This window comes from Geotrypetes seraphini, chromosome 6 (genome assembly GCF_902459505.1).
Source record: "Geotrypetes seraphini chromosome 6, aGeoSer1.1, whole genome shotgun sequence".
Classification (NCBI taxonomy): domain Eukaryota; kingdom Metazoa; phylum Chordata; class Amphibia; order Gymnophiona; family Dermophiidae; genus Geotrypetes; species Geotrypetes seraphini.
The window spans coordinates 85763663-85785769 of NC_047089.1; the positions used below are offsets into that span (position 1 = coordinate 85763663).

Sequence of the window (22107 nt, forward strand, 5' to 3'; positions counted from 1 at the left end):
TAATTGAATCAATCTTTGTCATATTTCTTTTTTACATTTTTATTTTTTTTCATTTATATAAACCCTCCCCTTTCCCTTCCAATCATAAATAATGTTAAGAAAATGGTGTTTATTCATTACAAAACAATGTCAATGGCCCCCATATTTCATTAAAAATTTTATAATTTCCATTTTGTATTGCTATTGAACGTTCCATTCTATATATGTGACATAGTGAATTCCACCAGAAATTAAAATTAAGTCTTGTGTGATCTTTCCAATTTGTAGTAATATGTTGCATGGCAACTCCTGTCATAATCAATAAAAGTTTGTTATTACTTGCCGATATCTGACTCTTTTTCCTCATAGATATGCCTGTTTGATTTAAAATGTGCAGCTCCACAGTAAAAAATTCTTGAATTTTGAAAAACTGACAAATTTAGAGACATCACCAGTATACTAAACAAGTTGTCTCCCTTGCTAAATCAAGCAATCAACCAAAATTTGCAGGTTATCAGGATGCACAATCCACAAAAGAATGGCCTAGGGCTCCTTTTACAAAGGTGCGTTAGGGCCTTAATGCACGGAATAGCGCGCCGCGCACTAGCCAAAAATCTACTGCCTGCTCAAGAGGAGGCAGTAGCGGCTAGCACATGCAGCATTTTAGCGCGCACTATTCCGCGCGTTAAGGCCCTAACGTGCCTTCGTAGAAGGAGCCCCTAGTCTCTGAAAGAAAGTAAATAAACATTGTTCGAGTACAGTTAAGTTCTAACTACTAAAAATATTTCCGATTTTATGCACGATTTTAATGTTCATCTCAGTGATTGCTTTTATAATTATAATGTCAAACGAAAAAAACTATGACAACCTAATAGCCTCCAAAGCAGTTAAACTGGACAGACAAAATCACCACTATTATCATCGACCATAAGCTACAAAACCTTCAAGAAAGATATTAAAACCATACTCTTCAAAAAATACATAAAACCCATCTAGCACAACCAGTCCCTACCCAATCCCCCCAACCCTCTCTATACCGTTAATACTCTCTAATGTTCTTCTATCTACCCAACATAGTCTAAAATGCTTCTAATTTACCCAATTCTTATCGCCCTAAGATCTCGACTTCTCTTTGGTAATTCTTTTAACCAACATTTATCACTTTAAGATCTCGACAACTCTTTGGTACTTCTTAAGTAAATATTATGACATCGCTTATGCTATTCCAGCAAATTTTTAATGTAATTCTTGTTAACTTTGATGTAATCCGCCTTGAATCGCAAGGCATTGGCGGAATAGAAATCACTAATGTAATGTATCTTTATTGATTTTCAACTTAAACTTCAAATATTACACTTGTACAGAAAGCAATAATAGTAAAACATAATTTGGTTTTACAAATAATAAAGAAAATAACATTTAACTATTTATGCTCAAGTCCTCTTTTTGATCCAAGACTTTAGAAACATCAAAATAAGTAAAAGAACAAATACAAAAGTATATTAACAGAATGCTGAAAGCTATAGTGCTGAAAACGAGGTCCCATATTTAAATCAAATTATAGGGCTCAAGATTTTTCTACGTCCAGACGAGACATTGCCACAAAAGGTGTCAATTGAGATGGTTCAAAGAACACATACTTAACAGTACGGTAATACACAATACACTTACAAGGATGTCTCAAATAAAAAGTAGCTCCCAAGGATATAACAAAAGAAGAAATTGAAAAGAAGAAATTCACGGCGGCGCTTGAAAGATCTGGAAACATCTGTATTTTATGACCAAGAAAATCTTTTTGTCTATTTTTAAAGTAAAGTTTTAACAACCATGCTTTATCTATCGGAAGAGCTACAGTTATAATCAAAGTAGCTGGCGATGCTAAGTCTATCAGAAGTCTCTAATAATTCTGAAACATTTAAAGGTTCTTGGCCTAAAGATTTTTTTGCTGTTGATTATGGTTATCAAGTAAATAATACACACGTGAAAATGGTGCTAACATTTCTTCTGATACTTTCCACTAAATATCTCTTAAGCATATCTCTAGGGGTTAGGAAATTTAATCAGCCTTAAATTATTACTACGAGAATTATTCTCAAGGATTTCAATTTTTCTCCTCAAATTAATATTGGCCTTAACTAGAGTCTCTTGAAGTTGTTTAGATATATGCATTTCCTTTTCAAATTTCTATATAGATGAATTAGAAACAGTCATATACTTTCTTAAATCATTCAACTCTTTGGTGTATTCCTTAATTTTTTCTTCAATATGTTGAAAATTAGGAGTAACAGACTTCACAAAGCTAGCCATAAGGTCCCATAAAGAGTCTAGGGTTACCTCCACTGGCTTAATCAAGGAAATTGGAACTTGTAAAGTGGATTTTCTTCGGGGCTTGCCCTCTGGCCATTACCCTCCCGCAAAGATGAATTTGCCCCTGATATCTCCATTAGGGCTCCTTGAGTAAAAGCCCCAATCTCCAAGCCCTCCGCTGGATCTATGCTTGCCTCTAGAGGAGAGAACACCACGGACTCTGGGGTTTCTCCTCCCCTTGGACAGCTGGTAACCTGAGGCTGCGGGGGCAGCGCCCTTACATCGGGGCTAAGTGTAGTATCAGGCCCAAGAAGAACCACTACGGGTTCACCTCCCTGTGCCCTCTGCGAGCTGCCGACCGATGCTGCCGAAACCTCCTGCATTCGCCTCAGAGTTCTTCAATGTTGCCAAGACTAGGGACACTGGTGTGCCGCAAGGCACCAGCAGAGCTCCGGCCTCTTCTCTTCGGCAAAGCGGTAAGTAAAGTACCGCTAGGAAAATTCCTTCAATCAAAAACACTATCCTGACGTGAACCGCTCATCGTGTCCAGTTAGCAGCAGCCATCTTGGATCTCATTGATTGCTTTAAATTTGTGTATTTACATTTATTTTTACATTACAGGCCTTTAATTTAGAAAAATACATAAAAGTGCTTAGCAGACTTGCTATTCCACAAAACAACATTTAAGACACACCTGATGAAACATTTACTCCAGTGAAAATGTTAAAAAGCGCCTATTGCTATGGACAACTCAAAGCAAGTCTTAACATACAGTCAACAAACCCTACCTTGCAAGTGCAAGTTGTTTAGATTTATCATTTGTCAGAGTTCACTCATGCACTTTTTCTCAGTACATGGCCTCGCATACTCAAGGCCGTCTTCGGCAGCTCCTGTTAAAAAAAAAAGAAAAAATGAAGTCATGCAATTCTATATCTTGAGGTGGTTGTTAATAGCCACACACCAAGACAATTTCTCCCTTCATAGAAATTATATCACAGAAAACTTAACACCGATCTAAAATTCTCACGAAGAGATCTGATTATCAAGATAACTACCAATGACATTTTTACTAAGATATATATATCTACAACCACTTAATCTAAGCTTGTTTGCCTTTTTTATTAACCGGAAATCTGGGCCAAATGTCTTTCAGACTGTTTTGAAAACGCCAGAGACCAAAAAACCCAAAGCTTATTATCGACTGCCAACAAAAAAAAAAACCCCACTTCCGACTATTGTGCTTAACAAGTCGACTACTTTCAGAAAACAAATGTTCCAGGAAAACACTTTAAAATAATACCAAACAACGCACACGAGTATTAAAGGGAAAAAGCCACATCTCATATATCTACAATCACAGACAAGATACCCGAAAATCAGAAACCAGAGCGTGGGAATCTGAAAAACTGAACATTTTCAACCCTCATCCAGATTTGAAGGTCGGGACGGGGGGGGGGAGGGGGTAGGTTTAAGAGTGTGTCAAAAAGAAATGGATACAGAAAATGCGGGTGGATATAAAGAAACAAAAAGAAAGACCCCCAAACAACACCATTTTTAGGAACAAAGACTCCCAAAAACGCGATTCTAGAGCTGCTGTTAATGATTCGCAAGATCCTTTCTGCCCACTCACCCTAGGTAATTCAGTGTGAAAAGCCAAAGCATGTTTATACAGGATTTAACGTAATTATAAAAGTTAAGTTCCGAGTCACTACATTTTGCAGAGGATGTATTTCCTAATAAATCCTACAACTGTATTACAACTCATAAGGGGCTCCTAAGAAGAAGCAATTTCTTACCCCGTATCTCTGAGATAGAAACTACAGACAACGATTTCAGCTTTCAAGTAAAGTTTTCGCCTTTATTTCACAATGGCTAATTTTAATCTCGTCAAATAAAGAGCGCTGGGAGAACAGACTTAGTCATGCGATCCCAACGTCACTAATCCCCCTGAGCATTATACCGCAATACCAGCATTCTTACCTGAGAGTCTTGCCAAGCACTTTAATTTTCTTGGGTTTTCTGGTCACTAGCCAATCACTGAGAAGTACTTCCGCTTTTCAACCAATCAGTTACCAAAGGGTCTTCCGTGATCCAATCAAACCTCACCCACTTCAGAAATTCGAATGGAAACTCTCCGCCCCTTAGCAACACGACTTCCGATTCAAAACTAGATACTTTTAGTGGGGGATCGGTAGTAGACTGGGAAGGAATTCGGTATTTATTACATTTTCCCGAATACATTGTATAAAATATAATATGACCTACGTATATTTTTATGGTCATCTTGTCAAGGAAATGGTAAGTTTAAGACCTGATGAAAATTGTACTCGGTGACGTACTTCCGGCACTTTGACTTTTCCTCTCAATGTTTCCGGTCTATTTTGCCGCTGTCATACAAACATGGCGAGTGCCGCAAATCTGAGTGCTGTCAGAGATACCATGGATGGTGAGTACCTTATAGGTGTTGGAAGTCCGATAAACTCTGCTTTGTCCCCGGTCCAGCTCTGTAACTATTTTATTCGAAAGTACTAAGTTAGCGAGATATTCGTCTTCTGTAGCGACGCGTTCTTCATCATAGTGGCTAAAACTGCACAAGAGTCCCCGTGTTTTGGGCATGTTGCAATAAGTTGAAAGTTTCTGGAGGAAATATATTTTTCCGCAAGTACACATTCTAGCTTACTGTCCTGAAGCTGCTGGCCTTCCATAGATAGCGCTGGGGTGGCGTAAGAGGACGGGTAGTTACCGTTAATGGTGTAGCAGCAGAGGAGACTCGTGCTATGATTCCCTTTGTCTGCTCGCGCCTTGTCTTTGTTGTATTGAGATGTTTATCACTATTTGTCAATAGTAGCTAGGAACGGGCGGCATAGAGCGTGCTATCGGCAACCGTGGAACCGATTCCCGGAAAAAACAGCTTCGAGTATCAGATTTGGCGTTTGGAGAAAGTTTATTCTGTACAGTGCTGCATACGTCTGGAAGCACTATAGAAATAATTAATAGTAGTAATCGTTTAGTTATCCCAGGACAAGCAGGCAGCATATTTTCACAGATGGGTGATATCACAGAGTCTGGTAATGCTAAAGTGTACGCTTTAGAAAGCTTTGAGACTGCCCACACTGCACATGTGCAGGTACCTTCCCACCCCCAAGCTAGCTTGCGAGGTCGTCAGTTTTTCGTTTTCCAGAGTGAAGACATATCTGGACTATGGACAAGATGCACTAAGAGGATCGGTAAAACTGTGTGGGTCTACTTTGATCTGATTTTTTGGCCTATTCAGAAATAGCTGATTGTCTCAGACCCCTAAGGCCCTCTTGGGGAGGGAAACAGAGAAAAATGATGGCAGATAAAAGCCAAATGGCTCATCCAGTCTACAGCACTGTTTCTCAACCTTTTCATGCCAAGTACCCCCTAAGCCAGTGGTCTCAAACTCGCAGCCCGGGACCACATGTGTCCCGCAGATACTATTTTGAGGCCCTCGATATGTTTATCATAATTACAAAAGTAAAATAAAACAGTTTCTTGATCATGTCTCTTTAGTTATAAATTACAGTATTATTATTAAGACTTGGCCAAAAGAAAAGATTTATAAACTATAAAGAGTTTTTACCACATGCAACATTGTCATTTCTTTAATAAGACGTTAACTATTTTTTTTCTGAGGCCCTCCAAGTGCCTACAAATCCAAAATATGGCCCTGCAAAGGGTTTACGTTTGAGACCACTGCCTTAAGCCTAACAAATACCAACCAAGTACCCCTGCCCAAACTCTGCCCCTGACTCCACCCCCATAATAATTGTACTAATTGTAATGTAATTTCTTCCATCTATTTTTCATATACACACAATATAATCTTATTAATACATAAGGGTAACCACAAAATTTAAAAAAACACAAAGCACACTGTACGCAGAGAAAATGTTAATTATTTATATTTGGGGGTTTTCAAAGAGGTCAAGGCAGCTGACTTTAAAATATGCAATGGGATCTCAGTAACAACTATAGAAAAATAGACAAATATAGGATGCATGGTCACATTCTGACCATGCATCCTTTCGTTCACTCATTCCTTCCTTCCTCAATACCTCATTCCATTCCCCAACCAACATCTCTGTGTCCCTTCTTCATCTTTCATTCCCCAGATCATATGCAGCATTTTTCACCACTGCCCACCCCTCCATCACTATGCCCAATATTCCTCCCCTTCAATCTGTCCCTCTGGTCCCTCTCCACCACCATATCCAACATTTCTTCCTCTTATCCTTCTATTCCCCATGTGACTCTGCCTCATTCATCTCTCCATACACAATTTTCCTTTCTTCCTTTTCCGTGTGCACCATCTTTCACTCACACACTCAGGCTCAACAATTCTCCCTTTCTATTCCCTCCCCACCTATATCCTAAGTTAGTGCCCCCTTCCTCTCTCCATTCTGTGTCCAATGTTCATGCTCCTCTTTCTTTGTTGAGCTCATGCCCCCTCCTCACTGCCTTCCAGCCTTTGTCCCTCCCCCGAAGCCAACATGTGCCGAAGCCTGCCTGCCCCCCGCTGAAGTTGCCGATTCCAACCCTGCCACGTTCCATTCCCCCCTCCCCTGCCATTGCTGCCACCCAATACACTCCATCCATCTCCCACCTCCATAGCAACTCCGGGCAAGGAAGGGCCAAGCTCATGCAGCGATTGCATGCGCCCGCCCCACAAGCCTTCCTCCCCCCCACCACGGACATCAATTCTGACATCAGAGAAAAGGTTCCAGGCCAGCCAAGCAATGATTGGCTGGCCTGGAACCTTCTCTCCGATGTCAGAATTGATGTCGGGGGAAAGGCTTGTGGGTTGGCCGAGTGCAGTAGCTGCACACGCCTGGCCCATCTATGCCCGGAGTTGCAGGGGATGGATGGAGCATGGCGGGTGGGGGGGATGGAGTGTGGCAGGGAGGAATCAGCGGAGGTGGCTTCAGTGGGGGGCAGTCAGCCTGCATAGCCACCACAGGTGGCCCACGTACCCCCTAGGGTATGCATACTATGGCTTGAGAAACGCTGGTCTACAGTAACCAGTAACTTTTTCACTAAGAGATCCCACATGCCTATCCCACGCCTTCTTAAATTCAGACAGTCTTTGTCTCCACCACTTCTTCTGGGAGACTGTTCCATGCATCTACCACCCTTTCTTTAAAAAAAAAAAAAAAAAAGTATTTCCTTAGATTACTCAGGAGTCTTATCTCCTCTTTTTTTTTTTTTTTTTAAATATATAAATTTTTATTAGAAAGATTGTCATCTTATGCCCTCTCATTCCAGAGCTTCCTTTCAAAAGAGACTCGACTTATGCACATGTATACCATGTAGGTATTTAAACAGCTCTATCATATCTCTCCTCTTCCGCCTTTCCTCTAAAGCAGGAGTGTCCAACCTGCGGCCCAAGGGCCGCATGTGGCCCCGTGATGTATTTTGTGTGGCCCTGGTTGAGGGCAATGTAGTGTTTTCCTATGCTGCCCCCAGGTGTTTACCGTCTTGCTGGCTCCCTTCTCTGTTTTGCTGCAGCATTTGCATGTTTGTGCGGCCCCAGAAAATTTTTTTCAGCCAGTGCGGCCCAGGAAAGCCAAAAGGTGGGCAACCTTGCTCTAAAGTATACATATTGAGAATTTTAAGTCTGTCCCCATACGCCTTATGATGAAGACGGGGGGAGGCTTTTTCGGGTGTCCTCTGGTGGCAGGAGGGAATGGGCATCCCTTCTGCCATTTTTTCTCACGCAAGGGAGGTAGGGTTGGCATGGCAGGAGGAAGAGGGCATCCCCCTGCCTTTTTCATGGGGGGAGGCAGTTCCCTGGTCGTATGGGTTCTTTTTTTTTTTCTTCTATTGGAGCATATTATTGTGCTTGTTTAAAAAAATAAAAAGCTTAGACAGGTAAGTAACTGGTCTTGACCAGTCGCTTTTTTTGGATCACTAAAAACGATCACTTTTTTTAGTGCATCGGGAAGCCATGTTAGAGCATCAGACACTCTACTAGTTTACATGGCGATTTTATATTGATGAGCTTATTTGCATTTTCGGATCAGGGAATGAGCGATCGCGCAGAAAACCAGGCGGTGAGCCATTTTCTGCATCAGGGTCGGCAAATGCGATCTTCGCTAAAGCTGGTAAAACAGGTTTAGCGACGATCGCTGTCTTTAATTCATCTGGTCCTTTGTCCTGTCAAGTTTGCCTTCCCGCTTCATTTTTCATTATTTTCTTTTAAACCTTTTACAGATCTGAAATTGGCGTCATTAAATTAACTAAGAACACTTCTTAAGTTCTCAATAGCAAAGAAAAACTATTTTTTTGTTGACTAGTGGTAGTGGACTGGTGATTCGTCCTCTTATGTGATCTTGAGCCGGTTGCCCTTCAAGGGACAGCTTCTGTTTGACCAGGGACTGGATGATCTCATGACTAGTGTGCAGAATCGCAGACCTAAGTGCTTGCCTGCATAGTTCCCGCTCTGACCCACCCCACCTCCATGAGGCCTGACCATACCTCCAGGGCCTCCTAAAGCAGCAACGGTAGATGGCTAGCAGATATAGGCTGTGAACAGACTTTGTTTGCGGCCTGCCCTGTCAGGGCTTCCCTCTGTTCATCAGTGACGGGCAGGAGAAGCCCTGGCGGGGCAGGCTGCGAAAGTCGGTTCAGAGCCTATATCTGTTAGCCATCCACCACCGTTGCTGCTGCTGCTTCTTTAGGAGGCCCTGGATGTATGTCAGGCCTCACCGGGGGAGGGTGGATTGGTCAGGAAGTGCTACACAGGGGGATGGGATGGATGGAAAGGTGCTGCATAGTAGAGAATGACACGGTGGCGGTTTACCCGCGGCCACCGCATTTTAGCCGCGGGTCACCCGCCGAAAACGGGGAAGAAAACTAGCAGTCGCTGCGGCGACGGGGACAAGGCCTTTCACCGCCCGCGGGGCGGTGAATGGTCTTGTCCCCGCAGTGAGGCGTGAAGGATTGCGCGATCCCCGCAGCTCACACCCGCCTGCCCAATCGATTCTAGTGTTTAGCCAGCTCTCTCCCTTCTCCTCACCTTAGTTTGTAGATTTTCTTTTTCGGCGACCCGCACGCTATCAGAGAGCCGCGCACCCGCTGCTACTCAGTTTCGATCTTCTGCTCTGACGCAACCGGAAACAGGAAGTTGCAGCAGAGCAGAAGATTGAACACTGAGCAGCCGCGCGTGCGCGGCTCTTTGGGAAAGCGTGCAGGTCGCCTAAAAAGAAAACCTATAAACTAAGGTGAGGAGAAGGGAGAGAGCTGGCTAAACACTAGGATCGATTGGGCAGGCAGGTATGGCTTCGGGGACCATGCGATCGCTAGTGTTCCCGGCTCAAATTGGAAGGAGGGAGTGAAAGGGAAAAGGATTCTGGGCCAAGGGGATGAAGTCGGAAAGAAAAACCCACAGCAGGAAAGAAAGGGAAGGACTGGCAGGTGAGCCAAATGCTAGAAGCAGGGGGGGGGAAGAAAGAGGGAAAAAAGCTAGATGGGGTTGAAAAGAAGAGACACACTGGTATGGAAGAGGAAGATAGGGGAAATCTGGACACAGGAAGGTAACAGAAAGAGGGGAAATTATGTGCATGGGGCATAGGGACAGAGACATAAAGGGGACATGCCATGGGGATGGTATATGGACACAGGGGGGGGGGCAATGACAGATACATAGGGGAGATATTAGAAATGGAGAAAATAGGAGCACAGAAGCGAGATGGTTTGTGGGGATGGGACAGGGACCGAGCTTGCAGGCTCCAGTGGCTTGCACAAATTACATTGTAACGTGCCATGAAAATAAGAGGAAGGAAGGTAGATAGGCCACGCGAGAGGAGCTGAAGGGTAGTAGAAAGGAACAGATGGTAAAGGAGGGAGGGAAGGGTGGTGGTGGAAAGGAATAGAACAGACATTGAAGGAGGGTGGAGAGGAACAGACCCCCAAGGGAAATGTGGAAGACAGAGTGGGAAGAAGACAGATGCCAGACTATGCGGGAGCGGAGGGAAGAAGATGGGTGCTAGACCAATTGGGGGGGTGGGGGTTAAGGGAGAGGCACAGTAACAGCAAATGGAAGACGCAGAGAGAAGACACACAGTGGATGGAAGGAATTCAATGAGAAGATGTGGAAAGCAGAAACCAGACAACAAAGGTAGAAAAAAAAAATTATATTTATTTATTTATTTTTTGCTTTAGGATAAAATAGTATATTAGTTGTGTTGATAAAAATTTATAAACAAAGCCCTGCCAGCTGAACATCTCTTTCTCTAGTTCAGCAGCAGGAACTTTGATTTATAAGAAAGGAATAAGCTAAATATTACAGTACTAAGGCTTATATGGATGCAGCGGGGACGGTGACGGGGCGGTGAATGGGATGGCAGTGGCGGTGACGGGGCGGTGAAAGGGATGGCGGTGACGGTGACGGGGCGGTGAAAGGAACGGCGGTGACGGGGCGGTGCAGAGGATGGTGGGCCGATGACGGGGCGGTGACGGGGACAGATTTTTTCCCCGTGTCATTCTCTACTGCATAGGAGGATTGGAGGGATGGAGAGCTGCTGCACAAGGAGATAGGAAGGAGAATTGATTTGAATCTCAATTCAGTAGGCTGAATTGAATCGAAAAATGTTTTCCCTGAATTGTGCAGTACTACCTGACACCAGCCATGGTCACTCACTACAGCACCACCCCATCATCTGTCCTCTTCATATGGCAAATCCCTCCAACCTCCTGCTCACAGCGAGCCCTGGTGTCTACTCGTGTGCAAGAACAAGTCCCAGTTGCTCCTGCTCTGAAGTCTTGGATTCAAACTAGCACTCACTAACCCTAGTGGTAGCAGCATGGTTTTACCAGCTATACTCCCATTAAGGATGGGGCCAGGTGTGTGCATATTTTTTCTCATGTGAGCAGCAAATTCTAAAAACCAAGATTTTTTTTCAAGTATTTTTGTGAGTGACCATGTAAAATCTGTGAGCGACACCCTAGAACAGGGGTAGGGAACTCCGGTCCTCGAGAGCCGTATTCCAGTCGGGTTTTCAGGATTTCCCCAATGAATATGCATAAGATCTATTTGCATGCACTGCTTTCAATGCATATTCATTGGGGAAATCCTGAAAACCCGACTGGAATACGGCTCTCAAGGACCGAAGTTCCCTACCCCTGCCCTAGAATGTATGAGCAATTGCTTACATGATCAGCTTAGAGGGAACATAGATTACCAGTAGGGGACAGGCTGCCATATAAGGGGGAATTACTCTATAACTACCACTGGGGGACATGGGCACCATTTTGAACATGAGATTTTTAATGGAGCAGGAGCAACTGAGGCTCACTTTGACTGCCCACTACATGCCTGCAGCCCCCAGTAAGATTGAAAAGGTAGATAGGCTTAAATGCTTGGGGTTGCACTTGCCCTTCTGGTAGGTGCATTTTGGAGTTTTAGCACAGCATGGATGCCAGCATGGATATCTTGTCATATTCATATGTACCGTATTTTCACGCAAATAACACGCACCCGTATAAAACGCGCACACGTGTATAGCGCGCAGAAATCACGATGATAAGCACAAAAACTTTGGTATAACGCGCTCACGATTATACCGCGCATGCTGCCCGACTCTCCGTTCACCCCCCTGACTTCCGTGCACTGCCCCGCCTCTCCGTGCGCTGTCCCGACTCTCCGTTCACCCCCCCTGACTTCCGTGCACTGCCCCGACTTTCCGTGCGCTGTCCCGACTCTCCGTTCACCCCCCCTGACTTCCGTGCACTGTCCCCCCTTGAAGGTCTGTCCCCATCCTGAAAGCCTGATGCCCCCCCCCCGACGTCCGATACATCCCTCCCCCCGAAGGACCGCCGATTCCCCAACAATATCGGGCCAGGAGGGAGCCCAAATCCTCCTGGCCACGGCGACCCCCTAACCCCACCCCGCACTACATTACGGGCAGGAGGGACCCCAGGCCCTCCTGCCCTCGACGCAAACCCCCCTCCCCCCAACGACCGCCCCCCCAGCCAACCCGCGACCACCCTGGCGACCCCCACGACCCCCCCACCCCCCTTCCCCGTACCTTTGGTAGTTGGCCGGACAGACGGGAGCCAAACCCGCCTGTCCGGCAGGCAGCCAACGAAGGAATGAGGCCGGATTGGCCCATCCATCCTAAAGCTCCGCCTACTGGTGGGGCCTAAGGCGCGTGGGCCAATCAGAATAGGCCCTGGAGCCTTAGGTCCCACCTGGGGGCGCGGCCTGAGGCACAGTGCCTCAGGCCGCGCCCCCAGGTGGGACCTAAGGCTCCAGGGCCTATTCTGATTGGCCCACGCGCCTTAGGCCCCACCAGTAGGCGGAGCTTTAGGATGGATGGGCCAATCCGGCCTCATTCCTTCGTTGGCTGCCTGCCGGACAGGCGGGTTTGGCTCCCGTCTGTCCGGCCAACTACCAAAGGTACGGGGAAGGGGGGTGGGGGGGTCGTGGGGGTCGCCAGGGGGATCGCGGGTCGGCTGGGGGGCGGTCGGAGGTTCTTGGGGGGGGACGGTCGTTGGGGGGGAGGGGGGTTTGCGTCGAGGGCAGGAGGGCCTGGGATCCCTCCTGCCCGTAATGTAGTGCGGGGTGGGGTTAGGGGGTCGCCGTGGCCAGGAGGGTTTGGGCTCCCTTCTGGCCCGATATTGTTGGGAAGTCGGCGGTCCTTCGGGGTGGGGGTGCGAGTGGTCCTGCCGGGGGGGGGGGATGTATCGGACGTCGGGGAGTCGGCCGGGCAAGAGGGCTTGGGCTCCCTCTTGCTCCGATCGTGGATGCGGGTGCGGGTGGGAGCGCGTGCGAGCGGTCGTTCGGGGTGGGGGTGCGAGTGGTCCTGCCGGGGGGGGGGATGTATCGGACGTCGGGGAGTCGGCCGGGCAAGAGGGCTTGGGCTCCCTCTTGCTCCGATCGTGGATGCGGGTGCGGGTGGGAGCGCGTGCGAGTGGTCGTTCGGGGTGGGGGTGCGAGTGGTCCTGCTGGGAGGGTGAATCGGGCGTCGGGCGGGGTGGGAACTATGTTTTAAAACTTTTGTATACCGCGCTCACGCATATAACGCGCGAGGGGTATGCGCGGTAGGTAAAAACGCGTATAACGCGCGCGTTATATGCGTGAAAATACGGTATTACCATTGTAAAATAAGAGAATATTCTGGTTTGTTTAGCCTGCCCACTGTGCGCCCATGTATAAATAGGCTCCTTATTAAAATGTTTCTTACATATTTATGCCAATCTTCCTATGTAAAATTTGTTAGTTGTGTGAGGGGTTGTATGTATTATTCTTGGTGTAATTTTTCACTTGGTAGTTTGCAAATTTCTTGTGCATGTACAGTGGTATCTCGGAATCCGAATGCCCCAGAACTCGAACAACTTGGAATCCGAACTTTTTTTTTTAAATTACATTTTGCCCCGGAATCCGAACACTGCTTTGGAATCCAAACATACGAGAACTGCAAGCGTTGCTCAGCCCAAAGCTTCCCCACTGACGCAGCTTCCTGTTTTCGCTTGGGAGGGAAACTTTGGGCTGAGCACCGCTTGCAGTTGCCGTTGCTGCTTCTGCCGGTGGGAAGGCCCCGATTTTGCTGCCTCTGCCGGTGGGGAGCCCCGATCTTGCTGCCTCTGCCGGTGTGGGGGGGGGCCATCTTGCTGCCTCTGTTAAATCTGAGTTTGTGGGTCCAAGGAACGGATTAAGAACATAAGAACTTGCCTCCGCTGGGTCAGACCAGAGGTCCATCGCGCCCAGCAGTCCGCACCCGCGGCAGCCCATCAGGTCCATGACCTGTCAAGTGGTCCCTTAACTCATCCTATAACCTATCACTACTTCTATCTATACCCCTCAATCCCCTTATCCTTCAGGAATTTATCCAAATCCACTTTGAATCCCTGTATTGTGTTCTGTCCAATCACAACCTCCAGGAGTGCGTTCCATGTGTCCACCACTCTCTGGGTGAAGAAGAACTTCCTGGCATTGGTTCTAAACCTTTCAGTTTCTCCGAGTGCCCCCTTGTACTTGTTGTTCCCCTCAGTCTGAAGAATCTATCCCTGTCTACCTTATCTATGCCTTTCAGGATCTTAAAAGTTTCTATCATGTCTCCTCTAAGTCTCCGCTTTTCCAGGGAGAACAGCCCCAGCTTTTCCAGCCTGTCGGCATATGAAAAGTTTTCCATACCTCTTATCATTTTCGTCGCTCTTCTCTGGACCCCCTCAAGTATTGCCATGTCCTTCTTGAGGATTAATCCAGTTTCTATTATTTTCAATGGGAAAAATAGTCTTGGAACTCTAACGTTTTGGAACTCGAATGGGGTTCTGGAACGGATTAAGTTCAGATTCCAAGGTACCACTGTATACTTCTTCAATGCAGTATTATGAGCACTAGTATATCAAATAATTATAGATTAAAACGTATCTAATATGTTAACTACTTATTCAGAAAGCTTTTTTCTACTTTTATTTTAAGTTCTGCTTGAAATTTCAAAGTTATTGAACACTGGACTGGATATGGAAACATTATCTATTTGTGTGCGACTGTGTGAACAAGGAATCAATCCAGAAGCTCTATCATCGGTTATTAAAGAACTTCGGAAGGCTACTGAGGCTTTAAAGGTAAAATAAGAGAATGTTATTTTGAAAGTTAGCAGGCTTTTTAAAATAAATGGAAAGCGGGAAAACACAATTTCTAGTGCAATAGGCACATCATTCTTGAACACTTGGGTAGTCAATCCCTGGTTACAATATCCTGTGTAAAGGAAAGAACTGATTTGATTTATCTGAACATTCACTCGGGACATTCATAATTTTGCACTGGATTCACTTTGGAGGAATTACAATTGCTGGCGTTACCCTATGGGGGGGTTTTCAGGCGAAGATTGAAGAAAGACTAGTCAGGGAGCGTCCATCAATAGAATAAGATAAGTAAAAAGCTATCATCGTACAAAAATTTTCTTTTAAATTGATATACGAAGGACAGGCAGGGAGTGCTGTGATATAGGTATGAACACCTTTGCAGCAAGTAGGTGTCACTTTAAACTGAGCACTATAGTTATAATTTTATTTTTGAAAAGTATAATAGATCTTGCTATTGGTATAAAATAAAGACCCTTATTTACATTTTTTCTCTCCGCCTCCTTTCACTGGGCTGTCCTGTTAGTCCTTGGTTTTGCTCTCTCACTCTGGCTGCAGTTCCAGCCTACGCCGCTCCAAACACAGCATGGCACAGTGAGTACAGGCTGAAGTCTGAGACAAAATTTGGGGGGGTGTCTAAAATGTATTTTTGGGTGGTTTTCTGTGGGTAGGGACAGAGTCCCCCCACCCCTAAAATCCTAATTTCAGAATTTTTTGGGTCCCCATTTAGCTTGCATGGGCCGCTTTTAATGCCAGAATTGCTGCCGCGACAGCCATCTTGAATTTCCCAATTTTGAAATGAAAATCTCTTTCTACCTCAAATCAACTTAAATTGGCACAAAATGGTACTGGATGGACTCATCCTCTGGCCCAGATATCTTTGGAGTAATGCCAGATTTGCGCTGGATGGCTGCCATGGACCAGCCATGTCACACATGCTGTGCAGCACATGAATGGGGGGGGTGGGGCTGGAGCCACCGGCTTAGCCTCCCCTAGTCTTTCTGTGGGTATGAGATCACAGATGGTTTGAAGATCAAGTCTGAAATCCCAGTTGGAACGGTAAAATGGAAAGTGCATCCCCAGCAATGCACAACCACTTATCTGCTGGCAAACTCCAGAAGAGACCACAGGACTGCACGCAGGGGTCCTATGGGCGGCCTGGACAGAGTTTTACTCTAGAATTTCAGTGTGATTTATGAAGTGTACATGAATTACAGCAGCTGTAGTGACTTCTTGGGACTTGCGGCGCTGGTTGCGCCAGGGGTTCCCCACCCTAAGAGCATTTTTTTCTTCCTCGGAAGAGCCATGCGCAAGAGGTGGGGGTCCAGTCACAAGAGGACTGGAATGAAGTGGATTCTGTATCTCTGCCTTTACTGTCCCGGTCTGGGTCCTCAGTAGTGGAGGATTCTGCTATTTGCCTGGAAGACTCGGATCTCAGAAAGAACTCAGCTGTGCATAGGCTGTTTAAGCCAGCAGCGCTGTTGGGAGTTAATTACAGAGTCTGTTTATGAATTAGAGATGGACCTCTACTGCTCAATGTTTGCTTATAAGCAGCACTAAGGGCCATTCCAGTGCAATAAGTGAGACATTCTAGACCAGGGGTCTCAAAGTCCCTCCTTGAGGGCCGCAATCCAGTCTGGTTTTCAGGATTTCCCCAATGAATATGCATTGAAAGCAGTGCATGCACATAGATCTCATGCATATTCATTGGGGAAATCCTGAAAACCTGACTGGATTGCGGCCCTCTAGGAGGGACTTTGAGATCCCTGTTCTAGACCATAGGTTATTTCCCCTTACGTGCATGGGTTGCAGAAGAGAATTATAAATTTTTTACCCCGCCTCTAGGGTAGATCATAGGCTAGTTTAACTCCTCCCATCAGTCTTTCTCTTCTGCATGTGGTTGCAGTTCTGCTTTCTCCAATTTATTATTTTTAATTTGACGTAGTTTCGTTCCCTTTCGCGGTTCTTTCGCGTTCTACAAACATTTGAAGTGCTGCCTGCTTGAGAATTCACAGACCGGTCTGTAGCTGACAGGCTGATCCCTGATACCTTTGGGGTATCTGTCGGTCAAACTGCTAGTTTTCCTTGGATGTCAGGGCCTTCCCTGACCTTCTCTCACTGCCTGTTAAGCCAGTGGGTCGAGCGCAGACTGTTCAGCACGCTTAGGGGGCTCAGCGATGTTCCAAAAAGTACAGGCTGTGTTTTTGTGCCTCCACTCATCTTTCTGCGCAGTTGATGGTCTGCATGGGTGGAGGTATTGTCAGACAGTGGAGTCTGACCGGTATCCCGAAGATCAGCTTGAGGACACCTTTTCCAGCAATGTGGCAGTGAATTCTCACTCTGGTTCTTAATCGGGGCTAGACAGCAGCTGCAGTTTCTGTGACCAGTGTTTGCGATTTAAGAGGAGCTGTCAGGCTTCAACAACGATTTCTAAAACTTGAGTATTTTCCAATGATCCTGTGTGTTCCCCCACCTGAAATGTGTTACTTTGGTAATTTTTTATTTTTATTTTTGAGAAGTACCATTTTTGGCAAAAATTTGGGTCCGTCTGCCATCTTGGATTTTCAGCGATCTTTAAATTCTGATTTTTGCCAGGAAAACTGCTAGAATGGGGTCCTGAGTGTCTCCTAGTGCCAGAATTAGCATGAAGGACCAGATTTTGTCTGTAGTTAAATCTACCTTTTTCCAGTTACGACTGTTAAGGAGCCTAAAATCAATGATGTCAAATACATGATTTCCAGATTGTGGTCTTATCAAAGTTGGACTATTGTAATGCCCTTTATTTAGGGGTTCCAACAGTACAGTGTAAAGCATTACAAATGATCCAAAATGCGGCTGCAAGGTTAATTTGTGGAGTTAAGAAATTTGACCACATAACACCATGGTTAAAGAAATTGCACTGGTTATCTATGTGATCACGTATTATTTTCAAAACCTTAACACTGGTGTTCAAGTCATCTACCATAGGATTCCTTGGTATCTGTCACAAGCCATGGCAATCTATTGACCGCTCAGAACCTTGCGTTCTGAAGGTGCAATACATTTGTCATTGACGGACTTCTCAGAAATGCACTATGAGAACACAAGAACTTCTGCTATTTCCATCATGGGAGTAACGCTGTGGAACAAATTAACTGGACCACTGAGGGCTCTATCTGATATTCAGAAGTTTAAAAAAATACTTAAAACTACATTATTTCTAGAAGCATTTCAATAAGAGATAGGTTGTTTACTGCTAGTTTTAAGATGAATGGTACTGTGAGGAGGTATGAAATCTGTGTTTTGAGATGTAACAATTGCATTTGTAATTCAAGATGTTTGTATAAAACCTGTTTTATTTTATTTATGTTACTTTTGTAATGCTGCTTAGGAATAAGTGGTTGATAAAATTTTTAAATAAGTAAATTTGTGCAGGTTTGCCACTGTTTGAGTGTTTTTGTGCCATGTGGCATGGTTGGGGTGTGGTAACTACTGGTTCAGCCTCCCCCCCCCCTCTCAGAACCAGGTGATTACATGCTCAGCTAGCCTGTCGGGAGTGGCCATTTTTGCAGCCTCTGCAGCCTAAAGTGCACAAGTTTTGGTCATCTGAGGGTGACTATTCCCCAGGGTCCAGTTACCTTCTCGCAGTGCATGAGATTTTTGTGCTCTTGAGTTTCAAGCTGGGGATTCGGATGCTGGCTGTTCTGTCCCCCTTACACAATCTCTGCCTGACATTACCTCCTCAGGAATTTCAGCATCTGTGCTAGCTCCGTCTGTTGCTTCTTTGCAGCCAAATCCGTTCCTCGATGACCATTTGGTTGCAAGGGCTGCGCTGCTTGGGTTGGAGGATCTGGATTTGACTTCTGGATTCGCAGATCCCTTAGGGGTTCCGGATCCTGGTTCTGATCAACCTGTGGTGCTCTTGTTTAACTTTCCGGCGCTGCTTGCTTGGATTGCTCTGTCTTGGCAGGACTTGGAGCTTGGATGCCAAGTCTCCACCTTCTATTTCTGCTACTTCTTTTCCCTGGTTTTGCAGCATGTGCTTGCAGTCTGATTCTCTTCCGGGGCATCCAGATATCAGTCTCATAGTTACGGAACAGTCTGACTCTCCGGATGGGCTTTTCCAGAATGCTAACGCTATCTCCCGCCGGTATCCTCTGGTACAGGAGTGACAGCAACTGTTGGGGAAACCCTAGGTGATTCCCGGGGCTCTCGGGTGACTCGTTGCATGTTACTGCCTAGTGACAGTTTTTGACTCTGCCATAGCAGCATTAACTCCTAAATTAGCAATGTCCTTCGTGCTGCACCTGCCTAGCTTGCTACATATGTTAGAGGCTGTGGCTGTAGAGCCTCCTCCTCAGCTTCTGAGGGCTGGGATGGACTTCATGTCGGATGGTTCTATGACCTTTATAAGAGGGCTGGCTTCAGGGTCAGTGTATTCTATGTCAGACTGCCGAATGCTTTGGGTTTGGCAGTAAGTTGCTGATATGTCCTCCATAGCAACTCTAGCCGGCTACTTTTCATGGGGCCATGCCTGGACTGGTGGGGGCAGCTAGCATTCTACTTTATGATGACAAGCAGGAATGTCGAGGCGGAGTGCTGTTTCAGTCAAAGTAAGGAGGTGGGATTACAAGAGAGCCCTTTGTCCAGCTGTGACCCATGGAGGAGCTACTATATGTTTTCCCCTTCTAATAGATCTTCTACTTGGACAGATGCATACTGGAGTTTTCCACTGAGCACCAACAGGTAATACCAGTGAGTTCACTGGAAGAGATCAGTTTCTCTACCTCCATCTTCTGGTAAGAGAGAATAACATTTGCTTGTTCAGGATGGTATGGCCCAACTAAAGGAAAGGAACTTAACAGGTGTAACAATTTCACCTTACTGTTCTTTTAAAAATTGCATCTGAACAGAACATTCTTAAGAACAGAATCTTGGAAATGTATATACTAAAGCAAAGGGCACTCCCTCCTTTTTAAAGCTAATACTCATCATGTTGATACTGCGTATTCTCACTAATTGTATTCTGTATTCATTGAACGCTCAGTGACTTCCTCACCATCTGTATCCTGAAATTCGCTGGCTATCCAGCCCCCTTCACTGTAACGTTAATATTATATTGTAACATATTAATGTTATAATTCTTACTATTCTGTACTCTATAATCACTGACTGCTCAGTGACATCTTCCCTGATTATACAGCTCTCTTCACTGTGAATCGCCTAGAAGTCGCAAGATTATGGCGGTATAGAAAAAAATAAAGTTATTATTATTATTATGTTTCTAGCATGATTTGTTGGAACTAAAGGAAAAATAATTAGTAGTTAAACTCTTTATTAAGAAGTTTGGTCAAATCTAAGACATACCAGCCTCCATGGAGATGGCAACATGATTACAGAAAGGACTCATGGCCTAAGAAAAAGTTAGAACAAGCTGAAAGCCCCAACAGTATCATAAATTTTAAAACAGGAAAGGCAAGGTAGAGACATGAATGGTTGCCTTCTAAGCTCAGCGATTTTATCGTTGTAATTAATCCACAAGTCTAACCATAGGACCAATAATAATAATAATAATAACTTTATTTTTGTATACCGCCATACCCCGAAGAGTTCTAGGCGGTTCACATTAGTTAGACAGAGATTACAAGTGGTTACATATCAGATTGATCATAGAGTTGCGAACAGCTAGGAGAGAAGTAGGGGTGAGAGGAGGGAGACTGGGGGAGGGGAATAGATCAGAAGGGGGGAGGAGGAGGATTGAAAAGGGGCATTAAGGGTTTTGGTCTCGGAATAGGTGACCCCTGAAGAAGACAATTACATCAAAACATGGACCATGTTGGGTCCATATGTTTTAAGTGGTTCGGATCTTAGATGTTTTTATGTGGATTATTTATTTGTCTTAATAAAGCCTTCATCGTGGACATCAACTCTCCACAAGCTTCTTGTTTTTTAGAGACATGAATGGATCCATCGCAGCTAAGCAGCATTCCCTTAACCTTGAAATTAGACTTTGCCTGTGTCATGGTAGTAAGCCTGACAATTCGTCACACCACCATCAGCACATACATATCTTTCTATATGTATCTATCCACATAACATGCAAATAGACTCTGCTGATTTCGTTTCTCTAATCTAAATTTGAGCATTTATAATCCACTTAATCCCCCCCCCAAAAAATGGTCCATAGTGGCAAAAATTAAAGAATAGCAGAAAAAGGTAAAATGTTGATAACTTATGAATAACACTAAGGGGTCCTTTTACTAAGGCACAATAGTGCATCTTAGCGCGCTAAATGCTAACGCGTCCATAGGATATAATGGACGCGTTAGCACTTAGCATGTGCTAAGATGCACTAGCACCTTAGTAAAAGGACCTCTTAAGTAACAAGTTAAAAAAGTTTGAATTTAAACAATGTAAAAATAAAAATGCGTAAGAAGAATTGTTGTAAAATATTTTAATACCAAGTATGAATGAAGCAGAGAATACATCCTTAATGTGTACTAAGCAAAGGAAGCAGTAATGATTTTGGTTCAAGCTGTTTATCTTCAGGCCCAGAGGGCTTATTTTCAGTAGTTTTTATTATGATAAATGTCTTGTCTTGCAGGCTTCTGAAAATATTACAAGCTGATTTTTGAAGATCTTGGAGATGAATGGAAACTACTGCTTGCAGAGCACTAGAAAATTCCTGCTGTATAAAGTTAACAATTCTGCTGTTTTGCAGATACTTGGAGAATTTAATGTTCCTTGAGTAGTAGATGAACTATGTTCAAGAGTTGTCCCATGCTGGTGTCTTACTCTTGTTCTATAATTTATTTAGCTCCAAACCTTCATTTCATTAGCAAGAAAACAGCAGATATCTGTATATTTAATGACTACCTTTAACAAAGAAATCCATGGAAAAGGATTTTTTTTATGTGTTTGGAAATTCTAGCATTAGATCTTTTGTGAATAGCAAAGTTTGCTTAAGACCTGAGTTTGTTCTGTTTTGCAAAATTGAAAACGGAATAAACTACACAATGAATTGTGCCCTTGGCTTTAAAAACACATTCATTTCACTTAATTGCATAATCCCTATCCTTTCCTTTCATTATTTCTACTGATGTGGAGGGGCATAATCAAAACAAATAATCTAAGTTGAATTTGGTCATATGGCGCTAGACGCCCAAAGTCGGCATTGAGAAAATGTTTATTCTCGAAAAATATGTCTAGAATATTTTTTTTTCCTGAAAATAG

General features: G+C 44.6%; 2 protein-coding genes across 4 annotated transcripts in view; one reads left to right on the forward strand and one right to left on the reverse strand.

Moving 5' to 3' along the window:
* BORA (BORA aurora kinase A activator) overlaps positions 1–4375 on the reverse strand; it is a 178889-nt gene extending 174514 nt beyond the window's left edge. Inside the window, exons 1-2 of one of the 2 annotated variants that reach the window (XM_033948972.1) lie at positions 4267–4375; positions 3075–3176 (exon numbers count right to left, since the gene is read on the reverse strand). In XM_033948972.1, the coding sequence (XP_033804863.1) occupies positions 3075–3105 (31 nt within the window). In that variant the 5' untranslated portion in view covers positions 3106–3176; positions 4267–4375. The other variant, XM_033948971.1, reaches the window with a different exon arrangement.
* Positions 4376–4590: 215 nt separating this feature from the next.
* MZT1 (mitotic spindle organizing protein 1) lies at positions 4591–21900 on the forward strand. Of its 2 annotated transcripts, none has more exons than XM_033948974.1 (3): positions 4591–4732; positions 14732–14877; positions 21479–21900. In XM_033948974.1, exons 1-3 carry the CDS (start codon positions 4687–4689, stop codon positions 21500–21502), a joined length of 216 nt encoding a protein of 71 aa, XP_033804865.1. In that variant the 5' UTR covers positions 4591–4686; the 3' UTR covers positions 21503–21900. The 2 variants fall into 2 exon arrangements, with proteins under 2 accessions (XP_033804865.1, XP_033804864.1); XM_033948973.1 differs by lacking the exon at positions 21479–21900 and adding an exon at positions 15422–15522.
* Positions 21901–22107: the final 207 nt, after the last annotated feature.

Bases quoted from the DNA above. Each gene is read 5' to 3' on its own strand.
- MZT1 (XM_033948973.1), top strand. From the start codon at position 4,687: ATGGCGAGTGCCGCAAATCTGAGTGCTGTCAGAGATACCATGGATG. The intron at 4,733-14,731 runs GTGAGTACCTTA...TTTTATTTTAAG, and splicing joins TGTCAGAGATACCATGGATG to TTCTGCTTGAAATTTCAAAG. The intron at 14,878-15,421 runs GTAAAATAAGAG...CTGTCCTGTTAG, and splicing joins AGGCTACTGAGGCTTTAAAG to TCCTTGGTTTTGCTCTCTCA.